At 44.4% G+C, this 20,034-nt stretch overlaps 1 protein-coding gene across 1 annotated transcript in view; it reads right to left on the bottom strand.

Moving 5' to 3' along the window:
- LOC137503765 (integrin-binding sialoprotein-like) overlaps positions 1–20,034 on the bottom strand; it is a 59,740-nt gene that overhangs the window by 8,241 nt on the left and 31,465 nt on the right. Inside the window, exons 5-6 of the mRNA XM_068231271.1 lie at positions 7,485–7,523; positions 6,177–6,326 (exon numbers count right to left, since the gene is read on the bottom strand). Of these exons, the coding sequence (XP_068087372.1) occupies positions 6,177–6,326; positions 7,485–7,523 (189 nt within the window). The remainder of the gene's footprint in view (positions 1–6,176; positions 6,327–7,484; positions 7,524–20,034) is intronic.

The following is a 20,034-nucleotide window of genomic DNA, read 5'->3' as shown; positions in this document are numbered from 1 at the left end:
AGATTGAATTGATTTCACACAATCCACACAAACTTCCAGAGGGTCCCAGCTATAAATCACAGCTTTGCTTTAACCACTTGAGGACCTAGCCTTTACCCCCCCCCCCCCCCTTAAGGACCAGCGCTGTTTTTTCAGATCTGTGCTGGGTGGGCTCTACAGCCCCCAGCACAGATCAAATGACAGGCAGAGCGACCAGACCACCCCCCTTTTTTCCCCACTAGGGGGATGATGTGCTGGGGGGGTCTGATCGCTCCTGCATGCTGTGGGTGGCGGGGGGCAGGGCACCTCAAAGCCCCCTCCACCGCAGGATTCCCCCTCTCCCTCTCCTCCCTCCCTTCCCCGAGAGATCGGAGGCTGCACAGGAACGGATCTGTCCTGTGCAGCCTCTAACAGGCTCCCCGCTGTCATGTGACAGCGATCCCCGGCCGCTGATTGGCCGGGGATCGCTGATCTGCTACAACGCTGCTAGTGTAGCAGCGTTGTAAAAATGTAAACAAAGTGGATTTCCGCTTGTGTTTACATTTAGCCAGCGAGCCGCGATCGGCGGCCCGCAGGCTATTCACGGAGCCCCCCGCCGTGAAATGACAGGAAACAGCCGCTCGCGCGAGCGGCTGTTTCCTGATTAATTAGCCTGCAGCCGGCGATGCATCGCTGGTCCTGCAGCTGCCACTTTGCCGACGCGCGGTATAAGTGCGCGGTCGGCAAGTGGTTAAAATGTAAAAAATGTGGGTACAAACTCAGAATTCACGCTCTAGTATGGCGTACCGCAGAAAAATTTTATTTTACGGAGTTTAAAAAAACAGTTTTTCTTTGAATTTTTTTTAAATTCATTTTCTCAAAAATTGCAAGGTCTTTTTGAAAAAAAAAGTTTTTACTTTTTCCCATTTTGGGCCGCTCGTATTGACAGGTCGCTCATAAGTTAAATGTTCATAAATCGGGGACTACCTGTATTTAACCACAATATAAAGTAGAGTGTACATTAATTTCATAGGACTAACCAGTTACTCTTCTTTAAACTAGAATCATTAGACATGTTATTGTAAGGAGAACAGAGGCGCCAAAAGAATAAAATGTATTAAAAGCTTTAAAATTCCTCGGGAGGCAGTGGTGGACTCCTCTCCCCGAAGTAGACATAATACCGTCAATTTTAATACAAACAAGTTTATTTATATATTCCAATAAACAGTGCAACGCGTTTCGCAGGTATATTCCGGCTTCTTCAGGCAATAACAAAAAGGAGTACACACAGTACAGCCTCAAGGTCACGATAAGTGCCTCTGAGGCCTCTGATGAGTCCACCACTGCCTCCCGAGGAATTTTAAAGCTTTTAATACATTTTATTATTTTGGCGCCTCTGTTCTCCTGTTGGAGGGGTTGAATTCCCCTTTTCTTCTCCCTATCTACAGAGAGCAACATCTTAATCCTGAGTGAGGACAGGTCTAATCTCCTCACCTGCCTATACAGTGGTTACCTATACGGTAACCCTGACTTGTGAGTATATTCATTTATATACCTCTCATTACCCATTATTGTACATACTACACTATATTGGGCTCTCGGTGTTCCCTTCTTTTTTCACTAGACATGTTGACTGCTGTTGAACATATCAGTGCTGCAGTAACTTTTAAATATTCGTTTAAAGGAATTTTTTACTTTTTAAAGTTCACAGATCCCTAAATACATTTTCTATACACAAACCAGAAACTCAAGCACATCATTAATTGTCTGGTATCCCCTGCAAATGTATTAATCATAGTACTATGTATAGCAGCCAGGCCATTATTGCTAAAATAGTATGGTGACTGCATATAAAAAAATTCCGTGAAATATGCTAATAATGAGGGTGTGCAAGTGAAGCAGAGCTTTCTGTGGTACTATGAGGAAGACTTTGATTGAGAAGCCCAATTCTACAAACTGGATAGCCTATTTAATGCAATTGATACCTGAGCAAGACTGTCAGACTACAATGGATCAAGCAATGATTTTAGAGTAGTGGAGCATTTTTATATGCTCAGCATTTAGTATCTGACAAAAGTTTTAAACTCGTAGCAAGTCAAATAAAAAAAAGTACAGATTAATGAAATAATAAAACCTGTAAATACACTTTTTGTTTATGTTTTTGTTGCTCTATTGATATTGATGAGCATTGGGGTCATACTCATATTCGTATCGGACAAATGTATCGCCTCTCACTCTTCTAGCGTCAACTTCATTTTCATGCTCATAATAATTTTCATATTGGTACTCATTATACTCCGGGTCATATGGAGCAGTGGTGCTGACAAAACCTCCATTGCTTCCTTCTTCAGTGCCTACATTCTCATAGTCACTGCTCTTAGGAAGCTCAGTGGCCACACCAGCATTGTCCTGAAGTTGTGCTGTGGCAGGCGCTATGGTGTCGGCTTGGGTAGGCTGCACGTCAGTGCTGCTCTCGCTCGCAGGGCTTGGTTGTTCAGTGCCTGTCTCATTCAGACTTGCAGTACTTTCTTCAACCTGATCACATGGTAAGATGTGTAAGTAAATTGAACTGACAACTATTTTATATATTTAAACTATTCTATCAAGCTGTTTTGTTAATGGTCATACATTTTTTGCTTACATAGTTTTGGACTGGGAAGTTAAATTATTTGATGAGTCAGTTTAATTACATTTTAAACCCAGTGTTCAAAGTTCTGTGTTCAAGGAGCCAGAGGCGGCCTTACAGTACGCGGGGTCTGGGGCGAGTGCCATATACGGGGCCTAGAGCCATAAGTGTAGGCCATATACCATACCACCACACTCACGGGCTTGTCCACCTCTAATGCAGTATGCTTTATAATTGTTTAAAAACTTGTTAAAGGCCACTAAGCCAACCAATATAGGAACAATTACAATACGTAATGTAATCAAATGGTCAATGGTACTACCATTCAGCGTTTTATTACATTACGTATTGTAAATATTCTTATATTGGTTTAGTGGCCTTTAACCAACTGATGAGTTCTACAGGGTGGGCCATTTATATGGATACACCTTAATAAAATGTGAATGGTTGGTGATAGTAACTTCCTGTTTGTGGCATGTCAATGGCTGTAAACAAAGAGAAACTTGTAAATAACTAATGAAATAATAAAGTTACATTAAAACCAAGCACACCATTGTTTTTCTTGTAAAATTCCCAATAAGTTTGATGTGTCACATGACCCTGTTCCTATTGAAAAAACAAAAGTTGGATTCAAAATGACCGACTTCAAAAGGGCCGCCATGGTCACCACCCATCTTGAAAAGTTTCCCCCCTCACATATACTAATGTGCCACAAACAGGAAGTTAATATCACCAACCATTCCCATTTTATTAAGGTGTATCCATATAAATGGCCCACCCTGTAGACTGGCGTGGGATGGGTGCTAGGCTGAATGGGGAGTCCAAAGTTTGTATTTCTATCCAGACATGCTCCCCAGCCAGTAGGTTATATTTGACGCTCCCCAGCCAGCCTAGCACCCATCCCCAGCTCCTCAACCAGCCTTGTACCCATCCCCAGCTCCTCAACCAGCTTAGAACCCATTCCTTGCTTCCCAACCAGCCTAGCACCAATCCCTAGCTCCTCAGCCAGCCTACTACCCATCCCTAGCTCCCCAGCCAGTGTAGTACCCATCCCCAGCTCCCCAGCCAGCCTAGCACCTATCCCCAGCTCTCCAACCAGCCTAGCACCCATCCCCAGCCAGCCTAGCACCCACCCCCAGCTCTCCAGTCAGCCTAGTACCCATCCCCAGCCAGCTGAGTACCCATCCCCAGCCAGCCTAGCAACAATCCCCAGCTCTCCAAGGCAGCCTAGCACCCATCTCCAGCTCCCCAGCTGGCATAGCACCCATCCACAGTTCCCCATCCAGCCTAACAGCCATCTTTAGCCAGTCTGGTACACACCCCAAGCTCCCTAGCCAGCCTCTTCCTATCCCTAGCTCCCCATCAAACCTAGCACCAATCCTCAGCCAGTCTGGAGGCTCCAGCCTGAGCCCTTTCCAGCTCCAGTCCATGCTCGACTGACCTAAATGCCCCTGGGGCCCTCAGGCTGAGGCTCCTTCACGTTACCTTAATCTGACATTTGGCAAGCTTTATGTCAGTGCAGAATTTCATTACAAAAATGCAAACAGCATAGTACAGTAAAGCATGCTGAAGACAAAAACCAAAAGCAATAAAAGGGAGGTCGGTGCAAAATAAAGGTGGATAAAACAAAATATGAAGATCTGAGTATTTGTAAATGATCCACTGCTCAAAACACAAACAGCTAGACTTTTGTAGACCTTTCCTTCACCACCTCCAAAATGAGCATGGTATGGTGGGCATGACATGCAAGGCCCTCTCTAGGTGCGGGGCCTGGGGTGATCGCCCCACTTGTCCCCCCCCCCCCAAAGGCCGCCTCTGAATGGAGTATATACATGTTTTGCCAACATAGTAAAAATAAAGAAATATGAGGGTTTTATTTGGATAAATGACATCTAATACTAGATCTACTCTGGCTTTCCGATGTTCTACCTTATAAAAAAAGATTTAACTACATATAGTACAGCAGTTCCCGGGGACTGGAGTTTTGAGTATGTTAAACTATCTTGCTCAAATCATATTTTAAATAGCCAGAAGGAAGCAGAAAGTTAAAGTGTACCAGAGACTAATGTAATTAACCTCTTGCCGACCGTGTCACGCAGACGGGCGTGGATGCGGCGGCAGCCCCAGATACCGCCTAACGCCGATCAGTGTAGGGTTCTTGAGGCGGGGATTGCATGAGATCGCGTGCACTGATGTGCGCGCATCTCCGCATGAATGACGGCGCTAGGAGGCTGTTAGACGGCAAAACCGCCGTTCTTTTACTTAGTACAGTGCTGTGATCTACAGCAGCGCTGTACTGGGGACAGCCGTATGACACAGCTGTCCCCCTGGGAGACAAGATAGTGATCAGCTGTCATAGGCTGATGCCTATTACAGCTGATCATGGTAATAGACTGGTGGGGGGGGGGGAGGGAGGGAGGGCCTGCAGTGGGGGAAAAAAACAAAACAAAACACTACAACTTGATTAAAAAATAAACATTTATAAACAAATAAAAAAATAAATAAACATCCGGTGCGCGATCAGACCTCACCAACAGAAATCTCTGTTGGTGGGGAGGAAAGGAGGGGGGGGGATCACTTGTGTTCTGAGTTGTGCGGCCCTGCAGCGAGCCCTTAAAGGAGGAGTTGTCAGGGCAAATATAGTAAAATGAGTGGTACTTACTGGGGGCTTCCTCCAGCCCCAAGCTCCCAGGACCTCCCTCGCCACAGCTCTGCCCACAGCCGTTTGCCGGAGCTCCGACCCGGTCCCCGGCGATGACGTCAGAGCGACCTGGAGGTCACGCTGTACTGCGCCTGCGCGATCGGCGCTGTCAATCACCACCACGTGGGCCGGAGCAGACTGCGCAGGCGCTCCGGCCCACGTGGTGGTGATTGACAGCGTCGATCGGGCAGGCGCAGTACAGAGCGACCTCCAGGTACCACTCATTTTTCTATATTTGCCCTGACAACTCCTTTAAAGCTGCAGTGGCCCATTTCGTGAAAAATGGCCTGGTCTTAAAGAGAACCCGAGGTGGGATTTACAAATCCTAATTGCACACAGAGGCTAGGTCTGCATATAATGCCCAGCCTCTGTTGCTATATTATCTCCCCCCAGACCCCTCCTTGCACTCTGTTGTGCCCCCCAAAGTAAACCGCCGTGCTAGCGACACGCAGCGTGTTTACATGTACACTGTCATTCTCACCGCATTATCAGTAATTACTTAATTGCAAGTCAATCTGTTAATTTGTCCTGAAACCAGTAGTGCTACCAGTGAAGTGTAAATATCCCTTCAAATTACATTAGGTCAGTCTTATACTGTTTAATGTTCATTTTTTTACTGTTTAATACTAACAAACATTTAATTTTGAGTTTCATCTCACTTTAAGTTGTGGCGACTCAATGTTTTTATTAGGTAATTAATTTAGATAGTCCCATGTTTGGCCACCAGTAAGAGTCCATCCACTGATATGACTAGTGTCAGACAGCAGACCTATAAATAAAGGGGTGTTTTTGCAGATAGATAGACAGCTCTATGCAGACAGAATTTTGAGGTCACTGTACTATGAACTATTGATTTCAGCATTAGTAATGATGAGATTTTCTTGTTCTTACCTCTGGAGCAGATGTTCCTCCGTTTTCCTCCTCACCACCTTCAGAGTCAGCCTCTTCTTCCTCAGCTTCTTTCCCCGGTGTTTGCTCTGCCCCTGTTTCTTCTGATCCAGCTTTCTTTCCATCTTTACCAGCATCAACTGAATCCTCCTGCTGTGGACACAGAACATTTTGATTTTATTTATTTTTATGAGTTTATATTACTCTCGTATGGAGTACTACAGTGTACTTGCATGTACGGAAGGATATTGAAATGCTAATTAAATGTGAGTTGAGAAGGCTTTTTTAGGCATTAAGTTTACTTCTAAAATATCCTTCACAAAATGATTTGCATATTCACTCAGTAATGCATCAAGGGGGTTTCTTTTTGCTCATGTTAAGCTAAACAATTGCAAATACTTTCCTTTTAAGAAGGAAAAATTTATTTTTAGCATACATTTTTTAATAATGGAGTTTTAGGTTCCTTTCTGTCCCTTACAACATCCTAGTGGTCATGCCTCATTGTTGTTCACCATTACATTACTAGGTAGTCTGTCAAACATCCTGTTCCCCAAGTCCTACTCATAGCGCCACATTTATCCTGATGCAGTGAATAGCTTTGTGAAATGAAGGCGCTATAGCTAAAAGTATTAGAAGCACACAAACAGTAGGACAGCCAGTCTCCATATCCCTCTCTCTTCAGGTGTGCTTTAAAGATGTTGTGTCTTGTAAATTGATTTTCATAGCTAAAATAACCGTATATACTCGTATATAAGCCGACCCATGTATACGCTGAGGTACCCACTTTCCCCTCAGAAACCAGGAAAAAGTGATTGACTCGCGTATAAGCCCCCTCCCCAATATAGCCACCGCCACAGTAGCCAGATGTTCCCCCAATACAAGTCAGCCCCCTTTCCCATAGCCAGATGTGCCCCTGGATCATACAGCCATATCTGAAGAAGCCACTAGATGGCTTCATAGATATGAGACACAGCGATTGCCACACACAAAGAATCCCCGATCATTGCACCTCTGACACATTACTTGCACGCTCCACAAGCCAGGGGACACAGGTAGTCTTGAGCAGCAGATGCCGCACACCATGTTGCAGGGGATGGAGGGCACAGACACAGCAGGGCGCAAGCTGGTAAGAGCAGGATCACTAGTGCACAATCCTTACGCTCCACTGCCATTAACAAAACCTGCTCCACCATCTGTTTTGCTCCACTGATTCACATATAAGCCGAGGGGGTAACTTTTCAGCACATTTTTTTATGTTGAAAAATTAGGCTTATACGCAAGTATATACAGTAAAGTTTTGACTTTAATTACCTCATCAGAGCTGTCTTCTTCTTCAGAAGAACCTCCAGCCTATAACAAAGCACAGGAAGAAATAGAAAAGTTACATTACTCTTGCTGTCTTCTCCATCTAATTTAATCTCAGTCTTAAGGTGGCCACACACGATACAACAAAATGATCCGATTTTACAGCAATTCGATAAAAACTATTGGTTATCCCGGAAAAATCGAAAGCTTTTTTTTCATTCGACTGAAAAATCCGATCGGATTTCCCGTTTTCTTCAATTTTTATCGATCCGGAATGCCAGATATTTTTCTTCAATCTTTCTAAAGATTGTATGGTGTGTGTTATGGTGGCCATACATGGTACCATTTTTTCATCCAATCTTACCGTTTCTATGTAGTTTAAGGGTAAGTTAAGTGAATATACTGAAAGGATAATTTATGCAGTTCCCTTATATTACATAGAAAGGGTAAGATTGGATTAAAAAATTGTACCATGTATGGCCACCATTAGATTGTCAATTTATTAATATACAAACCCTAGCAATTTTGTCAGATTTTTCAATAATTTTTATCAAAATTGGGGAAAAATTGAGCATATGTGTGTGGTACATTGGTCATATTTTTGAAATGTTACAATCAAAATTGATTGCAATTCTTAAATTGTACAGATATTTAAAAAAACTGTATGGTGTGTGGCCACCTTTAAGTTAAAAATTATTCTTATTCACAGTCTTATCTTTCATGTATCTTGGTGCTCAGTCAGAAGCAAGGTACAAGCACTCGTAAATAAAATATAAATACCAGAATCTACAGTATATACAACAATAGCTAATATGCAACATGGTCTCACAAAAATATACATCAATTACATGAATCAGAGAGAGAGAGAGAGAGAGTTTTAACCACTTCAGGACCACAGTCTTTTCGCCCCTTAAGGACCAGAGCCTTTTTCTCCATTCAGACCACTGCAGCTTTCACGGTTTATTGCTCGGTCATACAACCTACCACCTAAATGAATTTTACCTCCTTTTCTTGTCACTAATACAGCTTTCTTTTGCTGCTATTTGATTGCTGCTGCGAGTTTTAGTTTTTATTATATTCATCAAAAAATACATGAATTTTGGCAAAAAAATGACTTTTTTAATTTGCTGTGCTGACATTTTTCAAATAAAGTAAAATTTCCTATACATTTGAGCGCGAAAGTTATTCTGCTACATGTCTTTGATAAAAAAAAAACCATTCAGTGTATATTTATTGGATTGGGTAAAAGTTATAGCGTTTACAAACTATGGTGCCAAAAGTGAATTTTCCCATTTTCAAGCATCTCTGACTGTTCTGCGCACCTGTCAGGTTTCATGAGGGGCTAAAATTCCAGGATAGTACAAATACCCCCCAAATGACCCCATTTTGGAAAGAAGACATCCCAAAGTATTCAGTGAGAGGCATGGTGAGTTCATAGAAGATTTTATTTTTTGTCACAAGTTAGCGGAACATGACACTTTCTGACAAAAAAAAGAAAAAAAAAAAAGTTTCCATTTCTTCTAACTTGCGACAAAAAAAAAATGAAATCTGCCACGGACTCACTATGCTCCTCTCTGAATACCTTGAAGTGTCTACTTTCCAAAATGGGGTCATTTGTGGGGTGTGTTCACTGTCCTGGCATTTTGGGGGGTGCTTAATTGTAAGCACCCCTGTAAAGCCTAAAGATGCTCATTGGACTTTGGGCCCCTTAGCGCAGTTAGGCTGCAAAAAAGTGCCACACATGTGGTATTGCCGTACTCAGGAGAAGTAGTATAATGTGTTTTGGGGTGTATTTTTACACATACCCATGCTGGGTGGGAGAAATATCTCCGTAAATGACAATTGTTTTATTTTTTTTACACACAATTGTCTATTTATAGAGATATTTCTCCCACTCAGCATGGGTATGTGGAAAAATACACCCCAAAACACATTATACTACTTCTCCTGAGTACGGCGATACCACATGTGTGGCACTTTTTTGCACCCTAACTGCGCTAAGGGGCCCAAAGTTCAATGAGTACCTTTAGGATTTCACAGGTCATTTTGCGACATTTGGTTTCAAGACTACTCCTCACGGTTTAGGGCCCCTAAAATGCCAGGACAGTATAGGAACCCCACAAATTACCCAATTTTAGAAAGAAGACACCCCAAGGTATTCCGTTAGGAGGATGGTGAGTTCATAGAAGATTTTTTTTTTTGTCACAAGTTAGCGGAAATTGATTTTAATTGTTTTTTTTCACAAAGTGTCATTTTCCGCTAACTTGTGACAAAAAATAAAATCTTCTATGAACTCACCATACTCCTAACGGAATACCTTGGGGTGTCCTCTTTCTAAAATGGGGTCATTTGTGGGGTTCCTATACTGCCCTGGCATTTTAGGGGCCCTAAACCGTGAGGAGTAGTCTTGAAACCAAATGTTGCAAAATGACCTGTGAAATCCTAAAGGTACTCATTGGACTTTGGGCCTCTTAGCGCACTTAGGGTGCAAAAAAGTGCCACACATGTGGTACCGCCGTACTCAGGAGAAGTAGTATAATGTGTTTTGGGGTGTATTTTTACACATACCCATGCTGGGTGGGAGAAATATCTCTGTAAATGACAATTGTTTGATTTTTTTTACACACAATTGTCCTTTTACAGAGATATTTCTCCCACCCAGCATGGGTATGTGTAAAAATACACCCCAAAACACAATATACTACTTCTTCTGAGTACGTGTGTGACACTTTTTTGCAACCTAGGTGCGCTAAGGGGCCTAACGTCCTATTCACAGGTCATTTTGAGGCATTTGGATTCTAGACTACTGCTCACGGTTTAGGGCCCCTAAAATGCCAGGGCAGTATAGGAACCCCACAAGTGACCCCATTTTAGAAAGAAGACACCCCAAGGTATTCTGTTAGGAGTATGGTGAGTTCATAGAAGATTTTTTTTTGTCACAAGTTAGCGGAAAATGACACTTTGTGAAAAAAAAAACAATACATATCAATTTCCGCTAACTTGTGACAAAAAATAAAATCTTCTATGAACTCATCATACACCTAACAGAATACCTTGGGGTGTCTTCTTTCTAAAATGGGGTCACTTGTGGGGTTCCTATACTGCCCTGGCATTTTAGGGGCCCTAAACTGTGAGGAGTAGTCTTGAACCCAAATGTCTCAAAATGACCTGTGAAATCCTAAAGGTACTCATTGGACTTTGAGCCCCTTAGCACAGTTAGGCTGCAAAAAAGTGTCACACATGTGGTATCGCCGTACTCAGAAGAAGTAGTATAATGTGTTTTGTGGTGTATTTTTACATATAACCATGCTGGGTGGGAGAAATATCTCTGTAAATGACACATTTTTGATTTTTTTTACACACAATTGTCCATTTACAGAGAGATTTCTCCCACCCAGCATGGGTATGTGTAAAAATACACCACAAAACACATTATACTACTTCTCCTGAGTATGGCGATACCACATGTGTGACACTTTTTTGCAGCCTAGGTGCGCTAAGGGGCCCAACGTCCTATTCACAGGTCATTTTGAGGCATTTGTTTTCTAGACTACTCCTCACGGTTTAGGGCCCCTAAAATGCCAGGGCAGTATAGGAACCCCACAAGTGACCCCATTTTAGAAAGAAGACACCCCAAGGTGTTCCGTTAGGGGTATGGTGAGTTCATAGAAGATTTTATTTTTTGTCACAAGTTAGTGAAAAATGACACTTTGTGAAAATAACAATAAAAATCTAATTTCCGCTAACTTTTGACAAAAAATAAAATCTTCTATGAACTCATCATACACCTAACAGAGTACCTTGGGGTGTCTTCTTTCTAAAATGGGGTCACTTGTGGGGTTCCTATACTGCCCTGGCATTTTACGGGCCCAAAACTGTGAGTAGTCTGAAAACCAAATTTCTCAAAATGACTGATCAGGGGTATAAGCATCTGCAAATTTTGATGACAGGTGGTCTATGAGGGGGCAAATTTTGTGGAACCGGTCATAAGCAGGGTGGCCTCTTAGATGACAGGATGTTTTGGGCCTGATCTGATGGATAGGAGTGCTAGGGGGGTGACAGGAGGTGATTGATGGGTGTCTCAGGGGGCGGTTAGAGGGGAAAATAGATGCAATCAATGCACTGGGGAGGTGATCGGAAGGGGGTCTGAGGGGGACCTGAGGGTTTGGCCGAGTGATCAGGAGCCCACACGGGGCAAATTAGGGCCTGATCTGATGGGTAGGTGTGCTAGGGGGTGACAGGAGGTGATTGATGGGTGTCTCAAGGTGTGATTAGAGGGGGGAAATAGATGCAAGCAATGCACTAGCGAGGTGATCAGGGCTGGGGTCTGAGGACGTTCTGAGGTGTGGGCGGGTGATTGGGTGCCTGCAAGGGGCAGATTAGGGTCTAATCTGATGGGTAACAGTGACAGGTGGTGATAGGGGGTGATTAATGGGTAATTAGTGGGTGTTTAGAGGAGAGAAGAGATGTAAACACTGCACTTGGGAGGTGATCTGATGTTGGATCTGCGGGCGATCTATTGGTGTGGGTGGGTGATCAGATTGCCCGCAAGGGGCAGGTTAGGGGCTGATTGATGGGTGGCAGTGACAGGGGGTGATTGATGGGTGGCAGTGACAGGGGGTGATTGATAGGTGATTGACAGGTGATCAGTGGGTTATTACAGGGAATAACAGATGTAAATATTGCACTGGCGAATTGATAAAGGGGGGTCTGAGGGCAATCTGAGGTGTGGGCGGGTGATTGGGTGCCCGCAAGGGGTAGATTAGGGTCTAATCTGATGGGTAACAGTGACAGGTGGTGATAGGGGGTGATTGATAGGTGATTGATGGGTAATTAGTGGGTGTTTAGAGGAGAGAAGAGATGTAAACACTGCACTTGGGAGGTGATCTGATGTCGGATCTGTGGGCGATCTATTGGTGTGGGTGGGTGATCAGATTGCCCGCAAGGGGCAGGTTAGGGGCTGATTGATGGGTGGCAGTGACAGGGGGTGATTGATGGGTGGCAGTGACAGGGGGTGATTGATAGGTGATTGACAGGTGATCAGTGGGTTATTACAGGGAATAACAGATGTAAATATTGCACTGGCGAATTGATAAAGGGGGGGTCTGAGGGCAATCTGAGCGTGTGGGCGGGTGATTGGGTGCCCGCAAGGGGTAGATTAGGGTCTAATCTGATAGGTAACAGTGACAGGTGGTGATAGGGGGTGATTGATAGGTGATTGATGGGTAATTAGTGGGTGTTTAGAGGAGAGAATAGATGTAAACAATGGATTTGGGAGGTGATCTGATGTCGGATCTGCGGGCGATCTATTGGTGTGGGTGGGTGATCAGATTGCCCGCAAGGGGCAGGTTAGGGGCTGATTGATGGGTAGCAGTGACAGGGGGTGATTGACTGGTGATTGACGGGTGATTGACAGGTGATTGACAGGTGATCAGGGGGGATAGATGCATACAGTACACGGGGGGGGGGGGGTCTGGGGGGGGGTCTGGGGAGAATCTGAGGGGTGGGGGGTGATCAGGAGGGGGCAGTGGGCAGGGGGGGATAAAAAAAAATAGCGTTTACAGATAGTGACAGGGAGTGATTGATGGGTGATTAGGGGGGTGACTGGGTGCAAACAGTGGTCTGGGGGGTGGGCAGGGGGGGGGGGCCTGAGGGGTGCTGTGGGCGATCAGGGGGCAGGGGGGGGGGGAAATCAGTGTGCTTGGGTGCAGACTAGGGTGGCTGCAGCCTGCCCTGGTGGTCCCTCGGACACTGGGACCACCAGGGCAGGAGGCAGCCAGTATAATAGGCTTTGTATACATTACAAGCCTATTATACAATGTAAATGCGGCGATCCGGGTGGTAGTAACCCGCCGGCGCTTCCGAGCGGCCGGCGGGTTACTACGAGCGGTGGGCGGAGCCAGTCCCCGGCGGCTGATCGCGTCACGAATGACGCGATCGCCGCATAGCCACTCCCGCAGCCGCCCCCGCCGATGGGCGTATTGCGGTCGTTTGGGCCCAGTCTTTGCCGCCGCCCATCGGCTGGGGGCGGTCGGCAAGTGGTTAAACCCAAAAGGTTTGCCATAGAGAAGTTTCCTAGTTACTGTAAAGCTATATCATGAGGGGGTCATTTCTCACTGACCTTTGTTACACAACACTGCATCATCACCTCATTTCCAAAGTGTACACAAAATGTTGCCCCATCTATCATAGTATATGCTTAAAGGGAACCAGAAGCAACAGTTATATGGAGGCTGCCATATGTGTTTCCTTTAAAACAATACTAGTGGCCCAGCAGTTCTGCTTATCATTCAGGCATCAGTAGTGTCTGAATCACACACCTGAAACAAGCATGCAGCTCATCCAGTCAGATTTTTTTTATTTGTCAGAGACATCTGATCTGGATGCTTGTTCAGAAACTATGACTAAAATTACTAGAGACAGAGGATCAGCAGGACAGCCAGGCAACTGGTATTGTTCAACCACTGGGGGACCACTTCACGCCAATGGGTGTGGCCGCGGCGGCAGCCCCAGGACCGCCTAACGCCGAATGGCGTCAAGTCCTGGGGCTGCATTTTGCAGGAGATCACGCGCAGGCTGCGCACGCATCTCCTGCTCGGGGGGCAGAGCTCCACTCCGACTGCCGCTCGGGAGACTGTTAGACGGCGTAACCACTGTCTTTTCAGTAAGTACAGCGCTGCGATCAGCAGCAGTGCTGTACTGGGGACAGCCGATCGCCAGGATTGGCCGGCTGGGGGAGGGAGGGGTTTTAGGAAATAATAATAATAACATAAATAGTAAAAAATAATAAAAAAAAACCAGCATAAATATTTATAAAAAAATAAAAATAAACACAGGGAGATAAACAAATAAACAGAGAGCTCTGTTGGTGGGGAGAAAAGGGGCGGGGGGTGGGGGTGGGGGGAGGAATCACTTGTGTGCTGTGTTGTGTGGCCCTGCAGCTTGGCCTTAAAGCTGCAGTGGTCAATTAGCAGAAAATTTGCCTGGTCTTTAGGGGGGTTTACAACTGAGGTCCTCGAGTGGTTAAAAGGGAATAAATATGGAAGTCTCCATATCCCTTTCATTTTAAGTGTCCTTTAAAGTGAACCAGAGACAAAGCACCCTCATGTGTTTTACCATATATATCAGTGGGAACATTAGAGAAAAAAACCCTACCCTGCTCTCTGTTTCATTTTTCACTCCTCAGCCTGCTTGTGGTCAGCCCTGTTAAAATCCCCGACTGAGCATTGAGCCTGGCTTTGCTCAGGAATCATTATAGCTGAGTCTGTCTTCTCTGATGTATTTTCAAGCCCAAGCCTGCCCCATTCTGGCTCTGCTATAATGACTCAGCTATAATGATTCCTGAGCAAAGCCAGACTGAATGCTCAGTCTAGGATTTTATCAGAGCTGATAAACAAAAGCATGCTGAGCAGTGAAGGATAAAACAGAGAGCAGAGTAGGTGTTTTCTCTAATGTTTCCACTGATATATATGGTAAAATACATGAGGGTGGTTCGTCTCTGGTTCACTTTAAATTATATATTAATATTGTTATATATTATTGTATATATTAATAGAAATGGTAAGTGAGATGGTTATAATTCCAAGCTGCATACAATTAGATGCAATTAAATTTACATGCATTAGATTTGCATGCAAGCTGCAACTGTTTGCTAGGGGAGTTTCAGTAGAGATAAATCCTCAACTGAGCTGGGCAGAAAGTATCACTTTCCTGGAAATTGAATGCTAATGTTCAAGCAACGTCATGGAAAAGACCCATCATAACTGTGGTCACAAGTGCTAGAAATTCATGATCCTTATAAGTAGTAGAACAGTGATTTTGTAAAGCATCATAATGCAAAGAGCAATGCACAAGTGTGAACAGAAGCTACTAATTTTGAATATTTGCTGAAATCTGATTGGGGTGGAGCCATAGCCAAGGCTCCAAGAACAATATAGGCCTAATGTGTCCCTGATATGCTCAATTCCCAATTATATTTTTGTGTTCCCCTCCCTGTAGCTGCCAGAAAGGCACTGGAATTAGGAGGCAGAGATCACTTCTAAAAAAGTAATCTAGCCCATAGGTTTTCCTGTAGTTCAGAGGTCCTTTAAAGCCCTGGGACCATCATCCCTTACTACCTTACTAGGTGCTCTAGTGCAGATCGGGGACCTATTTGGATTCCATACCTTGAGAGCACTTATGTCTTCTGCCAGTAGCAAACTAAGCAATCTAACCTATATTCACCATGGTAGAAAGAAAGAGAGGGCATTAGCACACATGTGTGCTTAGGGTAGGGACCCCATTACAATTATGTTTCTCCATAATGTATGTTTGCATCTCCTGGACCTGTATGTCAGTTCAGGAAAATGAATCATGGCTTCATGACTGGAATTGGGAGTATCGCTGCCTGTGGGTTTACACCTATTTCTAAGTCTAAGAAGTGGTGTGAATATTTTAGTATTTTTTTTGTTAAGCACTCTTGGGTGACTTATCAGGATAGGTGCATTGAGGACTGGAGCAAACTTGGAGTAGTTGCCCACAGTGATCAGTCAAATTTCAGCTGATAAATAAAACAAGAATGCTTATTGGTTGCTGTGGACAGCTGCTATGGTTTTCTTTGCACCTGTCTTGATACATATGGTAATTCAGTCCCTGTACATCTCCAGTATACAACCTAACAGAGGCGTTGCTAGCCTCAAAGATCAGTGGCACGTTCCCCGGATCTATTCTGGGAATGTCCCCCAGGCAGAGTCAGCTGGGGTGGCTAAAAGGCTGGCATGCTGGGAGCTGTGGTGCATCAGTCGCAGGTATGCTGGGTGCTGTGGTGCCTTTATGTGGGCATACTGAGTGCTGTGGTGCCATGCTAATGGCTGTGATAACTTTATGGGGGGTATGCAGGGAGCTATGGTTTTTCTATGGGGGCATACTGGGAGTTGTGGTGCCTCAATGGAAGGCCCATGGAAGCAAGGGAGGGAGTCTAGTAGAGGATCAGGGAATGCTATGGGGTAACTGCCAGATAACCTGGCGACAGGCCAGCTACCCAGCAGAAAGCCAGACTAGCCAGCACGGAAGCCAGGTAACCCTGCCTAGTTATGTTTATGTGGAGAGCAGGGCCGGGCCGAGGCATAGGCTGGAGAGGCTCCAGCCTCAGGGCGCAGTGTAGGAGGGGGCGCACAATTCATTCAGCTGTCATTCCTAATTGTGTTTGAAGCAGAAAGAAATAAGAAAAGGGGATACATAGCAGTGACTGCAAGCCATATAACTAGATATTAAGGTGTTGGGGAGGTTGTGGGCCCTGTGGCGCCTCTTAGTCTAATAGTAATCAGTGTGTGACAGCTGGGGTGGGCGGGATGGAGGGGCGCACTTTGGTGTCTCAGCCTTGGGTGCTGGAGGACCTTGTCCCTGCTCTGGTGGAGAGGGGGCTTCATCCAACATTTTGCTGGGCAGGCCTACTTAGACCACTGTTAAGTTCATTTAAATTTAGCTTCATCTATGACCACACCCACATTTTGTGCGTGGCCACACCCATTTTCCAGCTTGAGTGCCCGAAAGTGCCCCGTATCTTTTAGGATCCTAGCAACGCCCCTGCAACCTAATGAAAACAACGACATAAAAATAAACACAATTGTCTATATTTTGCTGTTAGAAACATTGTGTGTGTAACTGTACAGCAAGTCACCAGTCCAGATATATATATCTGTTACAGGTATCTTTTTGCTTTACACGATCAACTCAAAGATTATTATGTCTGGAGCACTCTCTCTGCTCCACAAACAGGAAGCAGCTACTAAAAGTAGTAAAATAAACCTCTATATTTATCTAGAACATTTACCAAGTCACATGTGTTTATCATTTTCAATGAATACTTACTTGTGTTAGAGGTTTACTTGTGTTGCATTGCTCAAGTTTTACCCCTAGCTCCAGTCAAATCATGAATCTAAGCAATAAATATGCTTTAGGAATGTATATTCTTCAGTGTGTTTTTGTTTAAAAGTATTTATTTAACGACCTAGTCACTGACACATCAGTCAGGTCTTTTGCACACCTTACAGAGAAACACCAGCTACCCATAAAGGAGAACTTTCGCTACCTGCAAATTTCACATTTTCTCTCTCAGGTTGTCAAGGGACATGGCTCCCTCTTGACCCGCACATGCTTTGAGCATGTATGTGTCTCTGATCCGGGATCTCCGGGTCTGATCTCCCTACTATACAGGTGCATTGTGTCCCCCTCTGGCCTCCCCAAGCCCTCCTATGTAACAAAATGGGAACTTGACCTTAACTCCACCTTCGAAAAGGAGGACCTATCTAATATCTGGTCACTTACCCCGCAATGCTCCATAAGTGCCTCCCTCCTGGAGACCCAATTTAAAGTTCTCCTAAGATGGTACCTCACCCCAGACCGTATTGCAAAATTTGATGCTAACTGTAATGGTCTGTGTTTTCGTGGTTGCGGCCAGAGGGGGACTCTCTCACATGTGTGGTGGTTTTGCCCGAGGGCCTGGAGGTTCTGGATCAGAATATATCAGGTTATATACTCCACTATCAAAGTCCAGGTTCCCAGGGCCCCTGAGGTTGCACTACTGGGACTACGCCCACCGGTCATGACTAACTCCCAATACAAATTGCTCTCACACATATGCTTAGCAGGGAAGAGAGTCATTGCAGGTGCATGGAAATCCCCCACCTTATCTATATCCAAATTCAGAAATAATTTGAGCAGGGCCCTCTGCTTCGACAAAATGAAGGCCATACTAGATGATTCCCTCCCTCGTTTTGAAAAAGTTTGGCTCCCATACATTAACCAATACCACCAGGACCTACCACAATCCCTCACAACAGTTTAATGGCACCATAACCCTCCCCACTCGGCTTCTGTGTAATAACTTTAGGGGACCTAATGAATGAACCAATTACTTAATTGAACATACAAACAAACGGATAAGCCATACACACTAATCTTCTCTGATCTCGGGCGGCGCCAGGGTTGACCTTTCTTCTACTCTGTTCTTCCTTTTCTTTCTTTCTTCTGACTCTTCCCCCTCTTCTTTTTCTCCCCACTCATCTATCTCTCTCTCATCTTCCTCTCCTACCTCTCCCCCTACCCCCTATGAAGGATACAGGCACTTGTCAGGGCCATCCACAGAGGAGGGGTATCAGCTCTGACCCCCTCCCAATGTTCGAGACCTAGTACCAATGGTACCCACGGCCTTCTCAAACTCTTGACAGCCCACGCCCCTGACTGGTGGACCTTGCTTTAGCCCACACATTATAAGTTTAGCCTGTGGCTTCCATGGAGGGCGCTGGTATTTGTTGCCTCAGTGCTGCCAGCTCCCACCCCAATTTGCATATGACCTAGCCTCTACGTGAGGCAGTTTGCACTGCTAGGAAGTTCTTCCACACCAAGTGACTGTGAATGTATTTGTTTCACTGTACAACCTTCTGAAGTTTAATATCCTGTTTATGTTTTTTCTTCAGTCAAGTAATTTTTTTCGTTTTTCTTTATTTTACTTTATTTTACGTTCTCATTTGCCTTTTCAAAATGCCATGGGGCATACATTAAGTATATGTAAATATGCCCACCGTTATGTGCTCCAATCTATGCATATGTGTATGTACTCGTTGTTATTTTGCAATTTAATAAAAAACATTTGACAACAAAAGTATTTATTTATTTTGCTTTTCAGTGAACTTTTGGGCAGAAGCAAAAATAATGTATCCTGTAAACAGAGTTAAAATGAACTCAAGGGGAAAATAAACTGATGAGATAAACAATTGTATTTATCCTCCTATGCTCCTATGCCTAAAATTAACCTTTAAATAGTCCATGCTTTTACTTTATATTTATATTTACTTTATTTTTAACCACTTTACCCCCACGCGTACGGATTTCTCCGCCCCTTTTTTCCCTCCTAAAAAACCAGGGACGGAGAAATCCGTACCTTCCGCGCTACCGCCGCTGTCTGCGCTCCCGCCGCTCGTGCGCGGGCACCCGCCGCTCGTGCACGCCGCCGCCCGCTCGCCCGGAGATCAATGAACGGGAAAATCCATTCCCGTTCGTTGATCTAAGCCCCCGCAATGATCTGCTGCTTCTTTCAGAAACAGCGAGATCATTGTGAGTCTCCCAGCCTCCTACTGCTTCCTGTAAGCGTCCTTCCGGACGCTTACAGGTCGCATGTAAACAAACACTCTGTGGCCATCTTGTGGCCAAATAGTAAACTACACCCTAAAAGCATTTTACATATACAAACATTACATTTACACAATAAATTAACTCATTACCTCCCACACTCCCCAATTTTTTTTTTTTTTTTGTAATTAAAAAAAAAAAAAATACAATAAAAAAAAAAAACATAAATAGTTACCTTAGGGACTGAACTTTTTAAATATTTATGTCAAGAGGGTATAACACTGTTACTTTATAAACTGCGGGCTTGTAATTAGGGATGGATGCAAAACTGAAAAAAATGCACCTTTATTTCCAAATAAAATATTGTCGCCAAACATTGTGATAGGGACATAATTTAAATGGTTTTATAACCGGGACAAAGGGGTTAATACATTTCATGGGTTTTAAT

The sequence above is a fragment of the Hyperolius riggenbachi genome, chromosome 1 (genome assembly GCF_040937935.1).
Source record: "Hyperolius riggenbachi isolate aHypRig1 chromosome 1, aHypRig1.pri, whole genome shotgun sequence".
Taxonomy (NCBI): domain Eukaryota; kingdom Metazoa; phylum Chordata; class Amphibia; order Anura; family Hyperoliidae; genus Hyperolius; species Hyperolius riggenbachi.
This window is presented reverse-complemented; position numbering and strand designations above follow the sequence as displayed.